Here is a 21697-nt window from a genome sequence, read left to right on the forward strand (position 1 = left end):
CAAAAGATCTCAAGATTTCTAACATCACAACTCATCCTGTTGAATGGACTTGGCAGACATGGAACACCATAGTTGCCTCCAAAATCTTTCAGCCAGTTCATTTGGAATTTCCTCATTATGATGGTTGTGATCACCATCCCATACGGTTTACTTATTTTAATCATTTCTTCTTTCATCACCAATCAGCAATGAATAACCATGTCACATTTGGAGGGAGATGCACAATTTGGTTTATGAAATTATATGTTCAGAATCTGATGTATAGGCCTGAATTTGAGTTCTGTTACCTAACTCCAGATGCACAATTTTGAGATACAACTACTCTTGTTTTATCCTTCCAGTAGCCTCAAATATCTATTTTCACGATGCCATCTTTATTATACGATGCCATCTTTATTATACCAACATTCCATACATGTTTCCTGTCTTCCAAACATAAAATATAATCAGGAATCATAGTCTTTTCAAAATTCTAATCAGGTATCATAGCCTTTTAGAAATTCTTTGGAGATAAGGGTGCAAGATGATCACACAAAAATCTAAAAGTTCCTCTCAGTTCAGACACTCAGATTGTGTCCTATAGATTGTATCCTATTAAAATGGCATAATCATTAATATCTCATTGTTGAATCACAGATACAAGACTTATATGGATTTCTTCTCCATCAAACTTAATTATATCTCACTTCTATTTTTCTTATTATTGAGACTAAAGTATTCTACCTAGCTTAAACCCTTTCTTTTTTCAAAGTTTCTTTACAGAATTCAATATCTGATTTAATTTTACAAAACAAAATAACATAAATTAAGTAGAATTTCTTGAATATGATTTAAAGTCGAACCTAGGCCCTAGGTGAAAAGCTACAATTGTAGAAAAATTATTTGTTAAAGTCCTAGTAACTTAGCTTTTCCAAGTCAATGGAGATCATGTGAAAAAAAAAATTTGCTCAATATTCCTCACTAGTCTAATACTGCATATACAATTGATCTTCAAAATGTATAACCAAATGATTTTCAATAATCATTTGTTTCACACTTTTACCTTTTATCTTTCTTCACAATCAACTATCAGAAAGTTTCATGTTTTGACTTGTTAACTTGATCCATACATAACTAGAACCAACATTGTATGTTACCTTAATTCTTATGAAATTATAATAAAAAAATTTGCCCAATGCACCAAGCATCATCTTAATTCTCAAAACTTTATTGTATGACTTATCTAGCCAAATTATATTTTGATTTTGATTAATTAAACTTCAATAATGATGTCAGTAACGATACTTTTACTACAATGGTTTTCTCTCAAAAAATGCATTAACCTCACTTGCTTTTGACTTTACAAACAATGAAACAATTTATAATCCCCAAACTATCTATTAACCATGAAGGAGATACTAATGAAGATATCTTTTAATAGGATAAACAATGAGTTGAAACAGAGAGGAGCTTCATATTCATATCGTTTGTGATTGTCACATGTTCATCACAGCCTCTTTACCGAGCTTTACTTTGTTTACTATGTACAAACGGACAAAGAGGAGATCAGATTGCTCTCCCACTGAGTGTTTTAGCCCCAAAATGTGTCCTCCTAAACTTAGACAAGCATAGCACTATATCTTCAACTTACCCCTTCCCTCCCAATAGGAGTGCAGTGAGCATGGAGAACCACTACGGCAATCAATATGCACAAGAGAGAGAGCAAGACCATGGTGTAATTGCAAAGCAACAAACATAGAGATAGTCGACAAGATGAACAATCATGAATAGGGTGTGCAGTGTGCAAACAAGTAACACAAGATAAATGGTCAACAAGCTGAACAATCATGAACAGGGTGCACAAATGAGCAAGGCTATAGTCGACAAGATGAGGACAATATTATAGTTTTCCCTCCTCTCCTCTCTCTTGGTAAAGACAATATAAATAGAGAAATTAACTTTTTTTTCCCTGTCCTCTCTCTTATCCTCTCATCTCCATAGTGGTAACACGCCCATAGCTAAAAGAAATTCTCCATGATTATAGTACAAGCCCGTATACTTTTTGGATCGAAAAGTTGACTTGTTAAAAAGTGGCATAAAGTCAATGCATCAAAGTTGAAATTGCTAAGATAGATGTGTGGGGTCGTTGGAAGGATAAAAAAAATATTAATGAGTGAGAGCAATTAAGTATAGTTCTACTTGATGACAACAACAACCAAATCTTATCCCACTAGATGGGTCAGCTATATGAATTCTTCGACATCGTTGGATTTTATCCTCTATTATATCATTATTTATATTTAAATAAATTTTATCTTGTTTTATTATTACTAACCAAATCTTTTTTTATCTTACTTTTACTCATTTGATGTGCACATTTGTCATAGTTTCACATTGTCTAACTGGAACATTTATTGGTCGTCTAAGTACATGTTTGTACCATCTTAAATAATTTTCCTTCAATAAGTGCAACCCCGATTTTCTTTCTAATATTTTCATTTCGTATCCTATTCATCACGTCCACACATCCACCTTAACATCCTCATCTGTGCAACTCTCATCTTCTATTCATATGTTTGAGTCATAATCCAACATTCAACTCCATATAACACAGCGGATTTAACCGTCATTTTGTAAAATTTTAAGTTTTAGAGGTACTTTACGATTACACAGAACATCTGACGCTCTTTTCTATTTCAACATCCCGCTTATATTCTATGTAAGACATCTCTATCAACTCCTCTATCCTTTTGCAAAAATATCCTAAGTACTTAAAACTCTCAATTACAGACAACTCGTCATCTTCTATCTTAACAATTGTTTCATTCATCTAATATTACTAAACTTAAATTCCATATATTTTATCTTTACTCTACTAAACCTAAAACCTTTCATGTTTAACGTTTCCCATCAAGATTCGAATTTAGCATTTACTTCTTCACGTGTTTCATCTATTAAAATAATATCATCTGGACACTGCATGCACTGTAGTACCATATCTTGGATGTATCTAATAAGTTCGTACATGATTAATATAAAAAGATAGGGACTTAACATTGATCCTTGATGTAACCTTATATTTATGAGAAATGCTTCGGTTAATCCGCCTAAAGTCTTCACTCTTATCATTACATCCACATATATATATCCTTAATTAGTTCAATATATGTTATACTAGCACATCTCTTTTCTAGAATTATTCATATAATTTCCCTTAGGACTCTATCATAAGCATTTTCTAGGTCGACAAATACCATATGTAAGTCTTCTGTTCACGATACTTTTCAATTAGTTGTCTGAGAAAATGTATAGCTTCTATTGTCGACCTTTCAGACATAAATTCAAATTGATTTTCAGTTACTGTGGTCTCCTTCCTTAGTCTTTTTTCTATTACTCTTTCACAAAATTTCATGATATGACTTGTTAATTTAATACCCCTATAGTTTGCACAATTTTCTACATCTTCTTTATTCTTATATAAGAAAACTAGAGTACTTACCCTCCACTGATCAAGCATTTTTTAATTTTCCATATCAAATTAAATAACTTTACAAGTCATTCAATATCTTGTTTCCCTATACACATCCATACTTCTATTGAAATATCATCTGGTCCAACTACTTTTTCATTGTACATCCCATTTAAAGTTCGTTCTACTTCTGAAATTTAAATTCTACGATAAAAATTTAAATTACTATACTCAATTGACCTACTTAAATTACCTAAATTAAGTTGGTCATCTAAACCTTCATTAAAAAGTTGATAAAAATATCTCTTCCATCGCTCTTGTATTTCCTCATCATTTACTAATATTCTATTACATTCATCTTTAATATATCTTATTTGAATAAAATCTTTTATCGTTCTTTCGCTTTCGCTTTAGCTATTTTGTAAATATCTCTTTCCCCTTCTTTTGTATTCAATTTTCAATATAAGTATTTAAAAATTTCATTCTTAGCTTCATTAACTGCTTTCTTAGTCTCTTTCTCAGCTGCTGTATATTTTTTATATTTTTCTCATTTTTATAAGTATATAATACCTTATAGGTTATTCCTTTTCCTTCACGTTCTCTTATACTTTCTTATTCCACCACTAAGATTCTTTATTTGTCGGTGCATGACTCTTTGACTCACCAAGTACACTCTTAGCTATTTTTAACTTTGATATCATCTAATCTTATGTCGTATTCGAATCGTCATATATTTCTCCTAATACTTATACTACTACCCTCTCTTTAAATATGTTTTGTTTCCCATCCTTTAACTTCCACCATTTAATTTTAGGAGTCGAGCATATTTTTCTTCTATTGATACTATATTTGAAGCGTATATTCAACACTACTAACTTCTATTGGGTAGTTAAGTTTTCTCCAGAGATAACATTGCTATCTTGATAAATCTTTCTATCCTTCTTTCTAACCATAAGAAAGTCAATTTGTGATTTATTATTCTCATTTTTTAACGTGGCCAAATGTTTTCTCTTTTCTTAAAAAATATATTAACTAGTATAAGGTCATATGTTATCGCAAAATCCAATATAATTTTCTCTTCTTCATTTCTTGTTCCAAATCGAAAACTCTCATGCACCCTATCATATTCCTTATTTTTCACTCCTACATGTCCATTTAGATCTCCTCCTATTAAAATTATTTCAATTGGCAAAATATTTTGTAATACTTCATCTAGATCGTCCCAAAATCTAGATTTAGTATGTTCATCTAATCCTACTTGAGATGCATATATACTAATTACATTAATAATTTTTTTCACCACCACTATTTTGAGAGTTATAATCTTATTCCTCTTTCTAACTACTATTATTTCATTCTTTAGGAAATATCGACAACAATAATTGCTTCATTTCTTGTTTTACTTATTCATATGTATCATAACTTAAAATTCGAATTTTTTATCATCTTTTCCTTCTCTCCTTCCCATTTTATCTCTTGTACACATAAAATATTAATTCTTCTCCTAATAATCGTATTTACTACCTTCATTGCTTTACTAGTGAGTGTTCCTAAATTCTATATCCAAATTTTAGACAATTAGATTTCTTATAATATTTATTCTTACCCAATTTATGGTGTGAGAACTCTTGCATATTTAACATTACACCCGAGTTCCTTATAGGGAACATCCTAGCATCTGAGTTCTACTTGATGACAATGTGAGCAAAATAAATTGAGATGGTTTAGGCATATTTATGGTGAATAATTAATTCTATAGTTAAGAGTAAATAAATGAGATAGGAAGGTGTAATAGGCAAAAGGTGATACTAAAGAAAACTTTAGTTAATGTAATAAAAGTCGATTTAGTTGATTTTGTTATATTTGAGAGGTGTCCTAAGACAATCATCTTAGATAATGTATTATTTATTAGATAAATAAAATCGTTATTTGAATATACATTCTCTATATATTTGATTTGATCTTAAACTCAATTAATAGGGTCCACAATATAATACATAACATGAGAGAAATTATGATTAGATCACAATTAATGGGTATCTCTACATGTGTAATTATGTACGTATTAAAATATTCTCTAGTCGATGAATTGATGAGACTGGACATCATCAATTCTGTAAGACTAGCATATGTTAGACTACTTAGTTTTACTAAGCAGCCGATCCCAATTGACTAGAAATATTGAGATGTTAAGAGCTAACATATGAATGTTGGTTAAGGGTAACTAGTTCATCGGAAGTGACCTGTCATGAGACTTGGTCATGAAAACTTATACTTTGACATCTTAAGCAAACGTCTCTATGGAGGTGTGGATCCGAGATTATTGAATATAAAGTCAAAGTGTCCGAAGATGATTGAGTAGCCAATAGAAAATTCATCACTCCTTTAATTATGAGACGTATATCTTATAGTCACTTGTTAGAATTATTACTTGTAAGTCTTTGACTAAAGCAAAAACACATCAAGAGAATCGTCCTTTTGGATAATTATTTTTGAGTAACTTGAATCCGCAAGACAAAGAACTACAACTTGGGCTAGATGTGACGTGATCAGCCTAGTGAAGACTGACACATAAACCATATCCTGAACTAAACGGGTATAAGATGGTGAAAGGAACAGACGCACGTACAACTATAACTGCTGAAAGATTTAAAAGTGGTTCTATAATCAACTATGATTTTCTGATTATTTAGGGATCATGATCTATTACTAGGTGTCACTCATGATCGTTCTATAATTAATGATTAATTATGGACGGTCAATATAAATCGGGAACCTATAAGGTCATATGCACTATGAGTTTCTCCAAGAGACATAAAACAACTTTGAGAATTGGATTTTTAAATCAAGAAAGATTGAGACCGAATGGATCGAACGAAAGATAAACATGGAAGATATTTTACCTGAAAGGAAACACGGATGGGTCACATTTTTTAAAGCAAAATGGGTTCTCTTTAGTTTAATTATAAACCAAATTGGTTTAGTTTAAATTAAAGGTGGTTTGATTTTGAACCAAACCTGATTTGGTTGTGAACTAAACTTGAGACTAACGATTTGGAGTTTGAGTTAATGGATGTGGATTTTTAGTTAGCAAACCAAACCCATTAAACATTTATAAATACAACTCTTATGAAGAGTTATTAATAGAGATTAAAAACATAATTGTTAAGTTTTAAATCAGCCACCAAAACTCCTCCTTCCTTCTTGCCACCGCCCAACACAAAGCCCCCTTTTGTGTTGTTGTCGCCGCCCATAGCTTGGTTGTTCTTATTGTCATCGGCCATAGGACCTCTTCCAAAGCTTACCACCGGTCCTTAATCCGATCAGTATCCTCCCAAGGGTCTGTCATCCCGAAGCCATAGGAAGTTACAACCGGCGGTGGAAACAAAGAACACGAGGAGAAGCAACGGTCGCTTCTCCACCAAAAGGCATCACTTCTTTCTTTCGTTTTGGTTTTTATTTTGGGGTAATTGTTGTCATTGGAATAACCACACCATATAGGTTCGTTGCCCCTTCTTGACAATGAACCATACGACCTTCAAACGGTGGTGTAATCGCATTTGTTCAATCTGATTCGTATCGTCGGGTTACTTCGAGCCACCGGATACGGAATCGGTCCGTAGGTCCTCTTTCAAATCGTTTGTCTACTTCCTTTCACTAGTATCAAAGCGGAGACACGACACGTGACTTAAGGAAGTCGTCTCGAGGAGATATTGGCATGGATACAAGTAGAGATAACCTTGTTTAAGGTTGCTAGTTGATGTCATTTCCGCTTCACATCATCCAAAAAGTATAAATTTATTTATGTCTTATCTATGATTATGTTTGCATGCATGTGTTTCCTTAAGTGGATTTTATGCGTAGTTAGTGATAAAATGTTTATTACGTTTCTGCTGTATGTTTAGTGAAACATAAAATTTTAAATTACACATATCGAAACCCAACAGATTTAAATTATACTAGTGATGGAACCTATGATAAAGCTCAATAGAAAGATAAAATCTATAGCCAATCCCAAACAGTTGGGAAAAATACAAGTTGTTGATGATGATGATGATGAAATAAGAGTCAAATGGATACTAGAAGTAAGTGTAGGTGGCAAACGGAGACTAAAGAAATCTTTAGTTATGGTGATGATCAAATAAGAGTTAAATAGATGTTAGAGGTAGGTGTAGGTGGCAAAGGGAAACTAAAGAAATTTTTAGTTAAAGTAATAAAATTATGATTTAATTGATTTGAATATTCTTATTGGTCAAGGGTTAATATACATATATAGTCAGCTCTTAATAATTATGACAACCATAATTTGTTGTTATGGTGATAATGATGGTGAAGATGACTAAAGAAAAGAAGAGGAGTTATGTAGGAGACTAAACAAATATAGTAAATGTAATAAAAAATAATTTAATTGATTTCAATATTACTTACAATAATCCTAGCAAAGAGCTCAACAGAGAGAAAAGCACAATGTACAAAACACAATTTCATTTGATGATGATCATCATCATCATGACAATTAGGGGTGAGCAAAAATTCGATTAAACTGAATAAACCGACCGAACCGACTAAATTTAAAAATTCAGTTCGGTTATTTCAGAATTTCAGTTATTTTTTCTAAAAAAATCGGTTAATTCGATTCAGTTTCGGTTTTAAAATTTCTTATTCGGTTAAACCGAATTAATCAAAATTAAAAAAAATAATTTATAAATTCCTAAGTAAACTTATAAATCCCTAACTAATTGATAAATTTTTCATAATATTTAAAAAATTCAGTTATTTCGGTTAATTCGGTCGAAAACTGAATTAATCGATATTTTATCGGTTCGGTTTGTTCAGTTTTTATTTAAAAATTCGGTCGGTTCAGTTAGTTTAAAAAAATTCAATTCGGTTCGATTCGATTTTGGTTAATTTGGTTCGGTTTTAACTGAATACTCAACCCTAATGACAATGATGGAAGTATCATAGATGTCAATCTCCAAAGCTTAAATTTATTTAGAATGCGCAACAAGAATTTTTTTAAATCGTCTTTTATACATCTAATTTCAACTAAATCTTTATAATTTCCTTCTCTAGTATTAAAAATATGGTAAATATCCTTCTAAATTCTTAGATTGTTAGGGAAATTCTATTAGTTATTATGTTTGAAGATATTTAAAATATGCCATCCTTAGGCCTAATCTGTTTTCTTAAATTTTTCCACACCACTACCAATGCTTTCTATATGCTATACTAGTCCCCGGGGCTATGGTGCCGCGGTAGGATATCCGGGATTGTCACCCAGGCACCCGCGGTTCGATCCCCAGCTACGGCGTATTTGTAGGAATTTTCCTCCAAATGGGGATCGCAATCAAAGGATGCTGGGCATCTAGGTTGGCCGCTGTGTGCGCTTCCCGATTTACCCTGGTGGCCGGTGGGAAACTTCCGTGGGACCGGGCCGGTCACCCCCAGGGATTGAGTCAATGCGACTGACTAAGATTATCATTTTTTTTATATGTTATACTATTATCTTTAGTGTTTTTAAGAACAACTTTAATTCTTGTCACATTTATAATACTATTTGTCAATTATGCTTTAATATCATACATGTAATAACCAAACCCAAAAACCATGGGCTCTATGCCCATAATGAGTATGTATACAATCCTTAAAAACTCATCTCTACTAGCACTATGGGACTATTCAAACTAACAAACATCAGAAATCATCACAATTACAATCTTCTTCATAAATTGAGGCAAGTATATCTTCCTGGGATCCTTTAGTATGCTAGAAGAATTGGATTTTGATAGTCAACCAAAAGCCAAAGCCCAAATTCAAGGAACTCTTACATGACACAGAACATCAGAAATGATTCTTCTGCTAAAATTACGAGGCGCAAACCAAAATTTACTTTTGGATATAAAGTCGGCATCTAGATGCAAGATCTGTTATCGGTGGATTAACTTTCATCTGTTCTTACCCAACGCATCGAGTTATGGAACCATTCGTTGTTCAATCATACTAAGAACTAGTGTTACTCATTACTTTAAAGACCTATGAACAAACCGACCTTTCATCACAAAGGTAGTCAATATAAAACCCTCATTAGAATTTCATCAACACCAAAGAAATCGGATCTGCGAAGAAATAACCAACAGATCAAGAAATGAGAACGAGAAAATCCAACCTGAGCCAATACGTTTTTGGGTAAATTAGATCGTTGAAAGAACGCGACAGCCTCAGCGCCGCTAATTCTACCATCGCGATCCGAATCGGCCTGCTTGAAGTACTCGTCGAAGATCTCCATCGCAGCCATGACGCTTTGAGTTCAAAGTTACGAAGGTCAGGGCGCCGCTGGATCCGGCCTAGCGCCACCACACAAGCGCATAGAAACGGTGGCCAAGCGGCCGGCCAGGGTCCGAGAACAATCGTAAGAGGATTTTGCACTTGAATCTCGATCTATCGATCGGAGGCGGTCGGTGGATTTGGGGTTTCTTTGTCCTTCCGTCTCATTGTCAAAAGGACTCGATGAGGTCAGGGCGGTCATGGCCAGGGTTGGCCAATGTGTTAATGTGATGAGTCATTCTCAGACAGTAGAGAATAATGATATATTAATATTTTAATTATTTTTTTCATGTCCATAAAATTTTCAAATATAAAAAAAAAAATCATACATTTTATTTTTCAAAATTTTAAATTATTTTTTAAGATACTTTTTTGCCCTCCGCACGTGTTCAATCGACAATCGCTCAAACAGCAGCCGAGGTAGAGTGCAGCCGCACAGTGACACAGTCAAGCTAGCCACAATTTTACAACAAGGCGAAATATATTATTATTATTTCACATATAGTATTAACATTTATTAATGTTATTATTATTTTCAAAAGTATTATTAAAATTATCTTATAATTTAGTTAAAACTGGATATGATGCTGTGGAAATAGTAAAATACATTAACATTATTTTTAAAAAAGGCATAAATCTATTTTTGCAATATAAATGAAATATTTAAAACTTACATAATTTTAAAAAAAACATTCATGTATAGATAATTTATTTAAAATGCTATATTGGTATTTTTTAATATTTTTGGAATAAAAATACGATTGAGTGTTCTTTTAATATTTTTTAAAATTGAGATCTTTTTAATCATAATGAAAATCAAGGTTGTCCTTCTATATTTTTACTATTTGTCAAACCAAATAAACTGCTTTTTTATTTATTTTAAATTTTTTTTTTATTTATTTATTTATTTATAAGTTTGGCATGAATATGAATATTGATCAAGAATATTATTTATAAATAATTTATAATTTTTATTCATGAATATTAATGAATTGAGTACATGTATTCAAGTTTATTCATTAAATTTAATGAGTTGTTAAATTTATTTATTTAATTAATATAATATATATTAAATAAATTAATTTTTCATAAATATTTAATTTATTTACAATCTGGTGCACATCTATATTAGTTTTTTATTCCATATTAATTCACAAACACTGTCGAAGGAGCTTAAACGAAGAAAAACTATGGTTATAAAAATATTTTTTTTTCTATTTTTGATATTTTATAATAATTTTATGGGAAAATTTTAAATATTTTATTAAAAATATGCAGTCATATATAGTTATATTATAAGTATTTTTTATTTAAAAAACAATAATTAATAATTAAAAAAACTCCATAACACAAAAGGAAATTGAAGGATAGTGATTTTTATTAGATTTCTCAATAACCATAGGCTAACAATATAATTTAAATTAGATCTTTGTACTTGAACATTTGTATTCATTACCGTGTAGGATTGACTTATCATGAAATTATGAAGATTAAACTGATCAAGATGATAAATTTTATGGATTGAGAGCTAAGCAATGTGCCACTCTGAACTTGGGGGAGAAATATTTAATATAAGACCTAAAGATTGTGAATACAAAGGTAGCAATGCATGGGGCATCTTTTGAAGCAAAGACTTGCAAGAAGAGATCTCCTAGTGAATACTTTCTCAATGCAAAAGGGAGAAATCATGACTAAGATGCATGTAAGATACAAAGAAATTGTACGTGAGCTTATAAGCACGAACAAATCTTAAATTGAGACCTTATTTGAAATGCACTCAATGCATTCCGTGAATTCTTTATCGGAGCTATATTGTCAATAGCTACTACATTATTAGAAATCTCGATGTAAGTATTTTAGATGAATTATTTTAAAAAATGGAGCTACATATTTCTAGAGACCCTCAGATGGAGGAGACTTGTAACTATAGAGATATGATACTCATACAAAAGGAGTTTAAAAAATAAATTAAAGTTGAGCAAGGATGCTTTGAAAGATTAGTTAAAGCAAAAGATAATAAGAGAAAGGAAGCAAATAGTCGAGTGTTATAATTGTCAAAAGGAGAGGCATGTGAGGAATCATGCCCCATGTTAAAGAAAGAAAAAGAAAAGGAGGTAATACCAACCGAGAAGGTGAAAAAAAAGGAATTTGAGTGTAACATGGAATGACACATCCTCCTCGTGGAGGATGATGGACACAAACAAACCTTCCTAGCCCTCATTTTGTCAATGATGATATGGAGTGATCTCCTCATCATCTGAGGAAGAAGAAGAAGTGAGGTCAAGTCAAGAGGGAGCAAGGGACTATACCTCAAATGATTTGATAAGTGCGGTAAACTCTTCCTTTGAAAATCAATTAATTGAACGTATTAATTCTCTAAATAGGTCACTTTATAAAATGTGAAAGAAAGAACGAGACTTTGAAAAAAGTAATCTTAATAATTGAGGATCAATTTATTTCAGTTACATGATGTGTTAAGCTTAAAGAACTAGAAGTTTAAAATGAGACATTAAGGAGTCAAGTGAGATGTATAGGTTAATACTATTGGTTCATAACTTGAAACATATTGATGAATCATAAAAGTAGTTTTTACATTAACCATTGACTAAATATGGGGATCGTTTAGAGCGCTAGAGGAGGTGAATAGCACGCTTCACTTTTTCACTTATTTTTAAAAACTTATTTTAAAATACTTTAAAGTATGCAGTGGAAAATAAGAAAAATTAGAACACAAAAAAATGATACATTTATTTTTACTTGGTTCACAGCCTCTAACTGCTACTCCAAGGCCTGCAGTCCTCGACTGCTTTCGATGGGCAATCCACTAATAGACTCTTTCTCACAATGAGAAAGAGTCTCATCTTTTACAAAAAGAGGAACGCTAACATGTTTACCGTTCCTAGAGTATAGAAGAAAAAGATAATTTTAAACTAGGCTACTAGTTACCGACAATGATTGAAAGCTTGAGCATGATGTTGGTGTAGCATCTTGGCATCACAGCAGCATTTCGGAAGTATAGAGCATGTGAACAATGGTTGCATAATTATCATAAATGTTATATCGAGGGTTATGTTCCCAGGTGCTTTTATGGAGCAATCCAGATGCCTAGATCCACTTCTGGGCGCTTCCACTGTGGTAATATCTGATCCGCCATAATCACTGACTTAGACCATCTCTGGGCGCCTGAAATGCTGACATGATGATTGCAAGATCAAACTTGGCTCTGCTGCATCTTATCCTTCTCTAGGAGCCTAGACCTTTTTGGTCGCCTGGAAGCTGAGGTGTCCCAAGCAATCAGGACTTGCCATCTCATCCGCCTCGCTGGCCCTGAAGAAATACTGTCCGGGCACCTAGAACATGATAGGGGCGCTCGGACCTGGATCTACCTGAGCGCTCAGATCTAATAGGGGCGCCCAGAATCCTTTTTTCTGGATTTCCTTTGAGCTTACTTTCTTGCATCACAGAGTTAGAATAATACAAGACATAATACAAGAAATTAAGTTTTAACAGTTTTATAACTGTCTAATCTTAACTTTGGATTTCTAGTGAAACCCTAGGTCAGATCGAGGTCTACTGTTCCCTTCAAGGGAACGCGTCCTCACCTACTCCTCTTAGGAGATTTTACCTATTTGCAAACATCCGGTCCTCCAGACCTGTTTGGACTTCCTACTCAGCATCCGATCCTCTAACCTCTAGGACTTTCCTTTCGATGTCTGGTCCTCACTGACCCATTGACCTGCTAGACGTTCGATCCACTGACCCGCCTAGACTCCCTGCCTAGTGTCCTTGATCTATCAAATCTTCCTTGCCCAGTCCCACTGACCTGGACTTTCTTGCCTAGCCTCCAACTAGGACTTGTCTTGCCTAGCCTCCAACTAGGACTTTCCTGTGCTACTGCACACTTAGATTAGCTTATCAGTATACAACATATTCTTAACTTGAACCCTTTGCTATTATCAAAATACAGGTTCGATTATCTGGTGCTCCCTGCACCAATAATCTTTCCTTTTTTATTATGACAATCTAGTTCAAAGTTAAGTATCAAATTACTTGAAAATTATTTCCAAAATATTTCAAAGTTAAACACAAAAAACTCCCCTTAATTCATTCTCTCCCCCTAAAATTAAAGTGATCTTTACTTTTGAAAATCACATAACTTTTGAAATAACTTTTCTCTCTCCCTAAATTTGACATGGTCCTTTTAGCTTTAAATTTTAAAAACCACTCAATTAAATAAAACTTAGTTTTAGTGTAAGAATGCTTAGTTGTACTTTAAAAAACATTTTAAAACTACTTAGATAAGTGGTAGTTTGAAAAAAACACTTTAAGAAACACTTATCTTAACATTTTTGACAAAAACTTACCTTTATGTTTTTGAAAAACACTTATCTTATCTTTGAAAAACTATGTTGACTTTGAAGTTACTCTCCCACTTTGACATAATAAAAAATAAGTAAGATTTTGAAAGTAGTAGGGAGAAGGTTTTGAAATAGGTGTTTTAAGGTTTAAAAAACAATTGAAAATTTTACATGAAGGTTTGAAAAGAAAATTTTTGAAATGCAACACTTGTGTGTAAATGAACTAAAATTTTTTTACAATGCAGTACTTGTGTGAAAATGAACAATCACTGATTAATCAAAATAATATTGACAGTTAAGAACTTTTTAAAGAGCCTAGAGTCCAAGCATGATGACTAATTTTAGAAAATAAAATATATGAAAATAAAATATTATGAAATTGTCCTTATTGGCATGTCTAACTTTTGTTACTAGCTGACTATCAGAAGATAACAGTTTTCACTAAGTTAGTCAAGTTAAGTGTAAGTTTCTAGTTAGTCAATTACTATGAAGGATTACTTAACTTGATCTATGTGAATTTATATTTTTAGCCTAGATTTATAGTGATGCACTGACATATGCATCTGAAATTCAGGCTTAACCCTAAGCATCTCACACCATTTTAAGTGGCTCAGTACACAAGCACGTTAATCCTAAGGTGCTTGTGAGATATTAGTTGCCTAAATCTATAGGTTCATGCTTTCTACTAGAAGACCTAGGCTAAGTCCATATTTCAATTAATTTTTGAAAAACCTACATTTTAAATATAAGTTTTAAAAAATAGATTTTGAAAAATAGATTGAAATTCAAAAATTTGAAAAGTAAGTTTAAGAAATTTAAAAAAAAAAGGTTTAAAATATAAGTTTTTAAAAAATAATTAATTAAATTTTAAGATTTTACGTTATTTTTAAAATTTAATTATTTAACTTCATTATATTGGTTAATTAACTAGTTCAATTGATTATGTTAACTTTTAATTAATTTAAGTTAAGATTATTAGAGTTTTTAGAATTGTTTAGAAGGTTTATTTTGGATGAGTTTAATTGAATTTTAACATTATTTTTCATTAAAAAATTAGATTAATTTGGATTTATTAAAGTTTAAGTTAAATTAATTAAGATTTTAATTTATTTTAGGATTAATTGATTAAGTTGAATTAATTGAGTTATTTAGATTAATTATGAATTTTTAGTAGATTTAAGTTTTAGTTAATTAAATTAAATTTTAAGTTACATCCTAAATCCATCTCACTCATTTTTAGATTTTCAATCAATTAATCCTATGGGTTGTGTGAGATGGTCATTCAATTTTATTCTTAATTAATTCAATTTTGAATTCTAAGACTTGATTGACCTCGAGTTAGATTCAAGTTTGATCCTTTGATCAATTAAGTATGCATTTCAAGTTTTAGCTTCCAGGCGTGATGAGGCATAGAGCTAGGCCTTCTTAGATATCGGAGCAATGACTACTTTCTAAGAAAAAGCTAATTCATGAAATTATATACTTAGTTAATCTAATAAAAACTTTTTCTAACTAGTCTATGTTGGATAATTTATGTGGACTAGCATAATTAATAGGATGCTATTGGGCTTAGCTATAATGGGTAGGCTTGGCCCATTATTTCCTAATTTCTGTAGAGACCCCTACTCCTAACCCTTTTAAATGTGGATTGTCACCCCATTGAGACATACACGTAATTTTTTGTCTACGGCGGGTGATAAGAGCAGTTTCTCTCTATTTTTCTCTCTATTGTTTAGGTTTCTCTCACAGAAACAAAGATGAACTCATCGACATCTTCTGCTCCAGGTATTTTTCTAACATCTAATTATGTCTATCGTGTTTTTCCTCATTTGTCATATCATGAATTAGATATTGTAGATTATCAATTGGTATCAGAGCGAGGTTTATCAATTCTAATATGACAATGAGTTTTTCCTTCTTCAATCAATCATTTTCCCTAAATTTATTTTGCGATTTGGAGAAAATCGTCGCGTTGCGATTTGATGCATCTCCGGCCATTGGGCGAGTTCCTCCGTGACCTTCATGGGGAACATGATTGCCTGAATACAGAAAGATCACAATATACCCTTGAAAGATCGCAATATTCATTGGAGCCACCCAGAAAGATTGCAATAAAAAAAAACTGAATACAGAAGGGAAATCAAAACATATAGACATGCAACCATATCAGAAGTTTTAGAGCATTATCAGCCTCGATGACGAATTGATGTTAACAGTTGCATGTGCTAAGGGATGGTTGGGCCGAGGAGATTGTTGCACAAACTTCCGGTGCTCTCGTTGGTCTTCTTGTTCTCGATCCTCCGGCTACTCCCTGTGCTGCTGGTCAGCGATCCAAATGTAGTTTTTCATTTACCCCATTGAGCGGTGACTGGTCGGCGGATTGTGCAGAAGCGTGCTTAGGGCACGATTTTGGGAAGTTAGAATCACGATATGAGAAATCATGATTACATTTAGTTTTATTTCATATAATAATTATTTTTAATTACTATATGAAAACTTTATATGCAAAACCATTTTTCGTGATTACATAAATATGGTTATTTTAAATAATTATCTTAAATTTAAAAAGAGGTCTTTTAAATTTAAGACCATTTTGTATTGTTGTTGATATTTTTTCATAGTTGTGAGCTCGCCTTCGCGAGACGGATTATGATAAAATATTATTGTTGAAAAATTATTATTAATGTGGCATTAGGAATTATTTTAATAATGCACTTACCCTATCGGTTTGTCTTTATTGATATAGTTCTAATGATTGGTAATTATATTTTAAAGTTTTCAGTATCCTTTCGATATTAGCTTTAAAAATATAATTATTTTATGTGATGTGAGAATTAATTTATGCATTGTAATTCGGGACCCTTCGGCGGGATTGCATTTGCATGAGATAACTTTATTGTGGTCATAAGCTCTATTTCTTTTTGTTGGATATGCTCGACAATAATCTCCCATTAATGTTTAAATTCAGCTTTGCCTATGAGTATGAACTCTTTACCAAAGCTGAATGGAACCAATTATGAGGACTGGGTTGACTCTGTTAAGTTATTCCTTGCCATTTCTAATGTTGATGCTGCCCTTACTGAGAATGAGCCTGATGTTCCCACAACTGAATATTCCGCTGCTGTTATAACAAAACATGAAAAATGAGCTCATTCTAATAAAGTATGTTGGCAGCCTTATGTATGCTCAAGTTTGTACACGTCCTGATATTGCTTTTGTTGTGGGTGTACTTGGGAGATACTTGAGTAAACCTGGTGTGACACATTGGCAGGCTGTAAAACGTGTTTTGAGGTATCTGAAAGGTACCAAAAATTATATGATCACATATAGGAGATCAAATCATCTTGAGGTAACAGGTTATTCTGATTCTGATTATGGAGGTTGCCCAGATGATCATAAGTCCACATCAGGATATATATTCATGTTAGCTAGAGGAGCTATCTCTTGGAAAAGTGTCAAACAAACTCTTACAGCTACATCAACCATGGAAGCAGAGTACATAGCTTGTTATGAGGCCACATGTCAAGCGATATGGTTGAAAAACTTTATTGCTGAATTTGATTTTGTGGAGAGTATCTCTAGGCCTCTCACTATATATTGTGATAACTCTGCCGTGATGAATTTTTCTCTCAAAAATAAAAGCTCAAAGCAGACCAAACACTTTGACACAAAATTCATGTTTGTGAGAGAGAAGGTTCAAGAGTTTAAAACTCGTGTCGAGTATATCCCTACAGAGCTTAATATTGTTGATCCCCTAACCAAAGACATAACTGTTAAAGCTTTTGTTGACCATGTAACCCGTATGGGTGTAATAAGACCTTTTGATATTTTGGGTTAGTGGGAGTTTATGCTTATGTTTTGTTATGACCTCATATTTATAATATTTGAGACATTGAACAATATTGAGATATTGCTCAAATAATAACTACTGTTGATATTGCTCAAATAATAACTACTGTTGTATATATATTGTGATGACATATTGTATATTGTGGAGACATTTCGGACCCCCAATCTCAATTTTGTTGTTATTATATGACATCTTGGGCAGATGTTTGGGTCATTTTACTGGGAAATAGCACTTTGTTCAAATTTTGGCATGTCATTTTGTTGGGCTTTCCCATTTATCCATATTCCATTTTGTTGTTGGGTCACAGGATATAAGTATCTTACAATGCATGATATCATTATTCCTTCGAATGTGATTTTCTGTATTGTTAAGATGCTTATAGTTCCATTTTGGACCTTTTCGTGTTATGTGTTGACTTATTTTGACATCTTATTATGGTCACATATTGTTGATTAATCTGATGTATTATGCTGTCTAAGTGGGAGAATGTTGGATAATTTATGTGGACTAGCATAATTAATAGGATGTTATTGGTCTTAGCTATAATGGATAGGCTTGGCCCATTATTTCCTAATTTCTGCAGAGACCCCTACTCCTAACCCTTTTAAATGTGGATTGTCGCCCCATTGAGACACACACGTATTTTTTTTTGTCTACTCAGGTGATAGGAGCAGTTTCTCTCTATTTTTCTCTCTATTGTTTAAGTTTTTCTCACAGAAACAAAGATGAACTCATCGACATCTTCTGCTCTAGGTATTTTTTCTAACATCTAATTATGTCTATCGTGTTTTTCCTCATTTGTCATATCATGAATTAGCATGTGATATAACACGTTGAAATTCAACATTTTATTTATAACAAGATTTATTTCAATATATGAATTATTATGTTTATTTTTATATAAAATACTAATAATACTAATGTATATTTATTATGATGCCAATAGAATATATGTAGTAGTAATTTTAAAGTATTTAATAATATAATCGAATAATTTTTCAATATTTATTATCTATTTCTCATTTAGTTATGATGAATTTTAGAATATAATTTTAATTTTAAATGAAATTTTTTATCTCCTTCATATTAGTAATGAAAATACAATGGGAAAAAAATATTTTTTTATTATATTCTTGATATTTATTTAGTTGTATTTATTTTAGACTTGAGTTAAATTAGATATTTTATGAAATATTATTTTCATCTTTCTCCTAATATCGTTAATATTATAAAAATACGCAAAAATAGTTTTATATAGTACTTATAAAGATTACTATTTAAAATATAGATAAGAAACTAATATATTCAAAAATAAAACAGGGGCGGATCCAGGCGAGGGCTGGAGGGGGCTGAAGCCCTCGCCAGGATCGCCAGTGCCGCCTCGTGGCTCAGCCGCGACCAGCGTTTTCACCAACGCCGCGAGGGCTGGAGGGGGCTGGAGAGGGCTGGAGGTCTGGAGCAGGCGAGCAGCAGGGCGATCGGCGACCAGCGCTTTCACCAACGCCGCCTCGTGGCTCAGCCGCGACCGCGAGCACAGCGCCCCGCTGGAGTGCAGAGTGCTCCGTGCTGGTCGTCGTATTCGTCAAGCGCTCGCCCTGTCGGGCGATTAAAATACCGCAGGTATTAGGTAAGCAGGTTAATGATGGGTAAGAATATAGGGTTAATGGGTTATAGGATGGTTTCTGGATCCGCCCCTGTAAGAAACCCAATAAACGCGAAACCTATTCCTCAACCGCGATCTTCGTCGACGCCTCTGTTTCTTCCTCATCTTCGCCCGACGCCGCCGCCCGGCCGCCGCCTCTCTTTTGCTTTCCTCGCGCCGTCTTCCTCACCAGCCGAAGCCATCGCCGCGGGCCGCCGACACCGCCGCTCCTCCCTTCCTCGCGGTTCCTCCTCCGTCCGACGTCGGCGCCGTCGAGCTTGCCCCGCCGGTGGTCAGCAAGGGCGATTTGGAGCCTTTGACTTCGCCTTTGATTGCGTCCAAGGAAGTGCTGTCGGTTGGAGGCGGATTGGCAGCAGTAGATCAAAGAGGAAGATAGGTAAGGGTTTTGGTAGATTTAGGGTTGTATAGCTTTCAATTTTCTAGGATTTTGATTAATTTTTCCTTCACAGCTGGTTGCTGTGATTTGAACGGAATTGGTGTGGTTCTGCCGCAAGGAGAAGGAGGAAAAGGCTGGATTTTAGGTCAAGGAAGGCTAGGGCTTCAAATCTGGTAAGTTCTTATTGAGTTGGTTGGATTTTTGAAAGGGTTGGATCCTTATGCGTTGTTGTGTGTCGGCATGATGAAGCTGTCCTGTTTTCTGTGAACAGAACAGTGAGATTGCGGCTGTGAAAAGGAAGAAGAGAGGAAGAGGAATCTAGGGCTAGATTGGGCTTCAATCTGAGGTAAGCTGTGAATCCATTCTGAGGTAAAATCTAATTGCTTCTAGTTGATTAATAGAGATAAACCTTGAATGTAAATTGGTTTTAGTTAGGAAGTTTGATGCATTGATCAGAAATTGATTAGGGTTGTTAGAGCTTGATAAGGAGGGATTTAATTTAATACCGATTGATTTAGATTAGATTGATATGTAGCCGCTTAACCTATTCTGGAACGGAAATAAGGAATTGCACAACATATTGGGTATGTGGATTCCTTTTTAGTGGTTTGACTTGCTGTTATGATGTTTTTGACTTTGTAAGCTGTGTCTGATATATGTGTTTTTTTTATTGTATTTCTGATATAAATTGATGGTCTATCAGCCCTATGTCTAAGAATTTTGATGTGTATTTGGACAGGGACATTATGTATACCTCATATATCCCTAATTTACTGGGGAGATTCTGTCCGTTTTGAGATTAGGAGAGGATGAGAGGTAGTTGGCTGAGTGATCTGCATTTTGAGTGATATGCATTTTTTGGATTTTTGGATCAGGATCTTTTCCTCCCGCACATTTATACATTTACTTTAAAAAAAAATTTATTGATTCCTCTATACTGTAGTGGAATGATATAATTTTATGATTTTAGAGTGTTTTGGAATGATTATTATATTGTAAAAAAAAATTTATTAGCCCTCGCCAAAAATTATTTCTGGATCCGCCCCTCATATTTTAATGTATTTGGTAAAAAAATATAAGTTAAATTTTTTTACTTGTGTTATTGATGTGTGTGTGGAGTTTATAGAGATTTAATAATATGCACATGAAGCTCGTAGAGTTGATGATTTGACGAGGTCAAATATGATGTTAACTTGACGTGGTTAGGATGGTTCGGTTCAAGCCTCAAAGAGATTTTTTTAAATTTTAGAGAAGGATGATACAAGACAACCAAGAGACTATAGGATGAAAAAAAAATAGAGATGATTTAACAACAATAGGAGTCACAAGAGGTAGATTTTGTAAGCGATAGTAAAGGAAGACATATGGAGTGAGTTGTGAGTTTGGTATATCCAAAGAAGTAAGGACCTCATGGAAGATAGACTTTTGAATAATGTAAAGCTAGGACAATTAGAAGACAATAAGCTACAAAAGATTTATGTGACTTGTAATCTCTAGGATTACAATTAAGTTTGATTGAGAGCTTTCGATAGAGAACATGAACTCCTAGTTGTAGTCTAAGCATAAACTTGATCTTAGAGGATTGCATGAGTTTAGGAGGTGTAAGTTGAACAAAATTAAAAATTGAGTCAATTAATATTTTTCTCAATTGACTAAAATGCTTAGTTGAATACCTGGT

At 33.2% G+C, this 21697-nt stretch overlaps 1 protein-coding gene and 1 long non-coding RNA gene across 2 annotated transcripts in view; one reads left to right on the plus strand and one right to left on the minus strand.

Moving 5' to 3' along the window:
• Positions 1-9946, minus strand: part of LOC141812531 (uncharacterized) — a 42962-nt gene extending 33016 nt beyond the window's left edge. The window contains exon 1 of the mRNA XM_074700521.1: positions 9615-9946. Within this exon, the coding sequence (XP_074556622.1) occupies positions 9615-9743 (129 nt within the window). The 5' untranslated portion in view covers positions 9744-9946. The remainder of the gene's footprint in view (positions 1-9614) is intronic.
• Positions 9947-19898: 9952 nt separating this feature from the next.
• LOC141812415 (uncharacterized) lies at positions 19899-20816 on the plus strand. Its single transcript, XR_012600292.1, has 3 exons — positions 19899-20019; positions 20093-20192; positions 20291-20816. It is a non-coding gene; the product is annotated as an uncharacterized LOC141812415 (long non-coding RNA).
• The last annotated feature ends 881 nt before the right edge of the window (positions 20817-21697 follow it).

Source organism: Curcuma longa, chromosome 19 (assembly GCF_044706935.1).
Source record: "Curcuma longa cultivar G26 ecotype Majalengka, Jawa Barat chromosome 19, ITB_CL_G26_1.1, whole genome shotgun sequence".
Lineage (NCBI taxonomy): Eukaryota > Viridiplantae > Streptophyta > Magnoliopsida > Zingiberales > Zingiberaceae > Curcuma > Curcuma longa.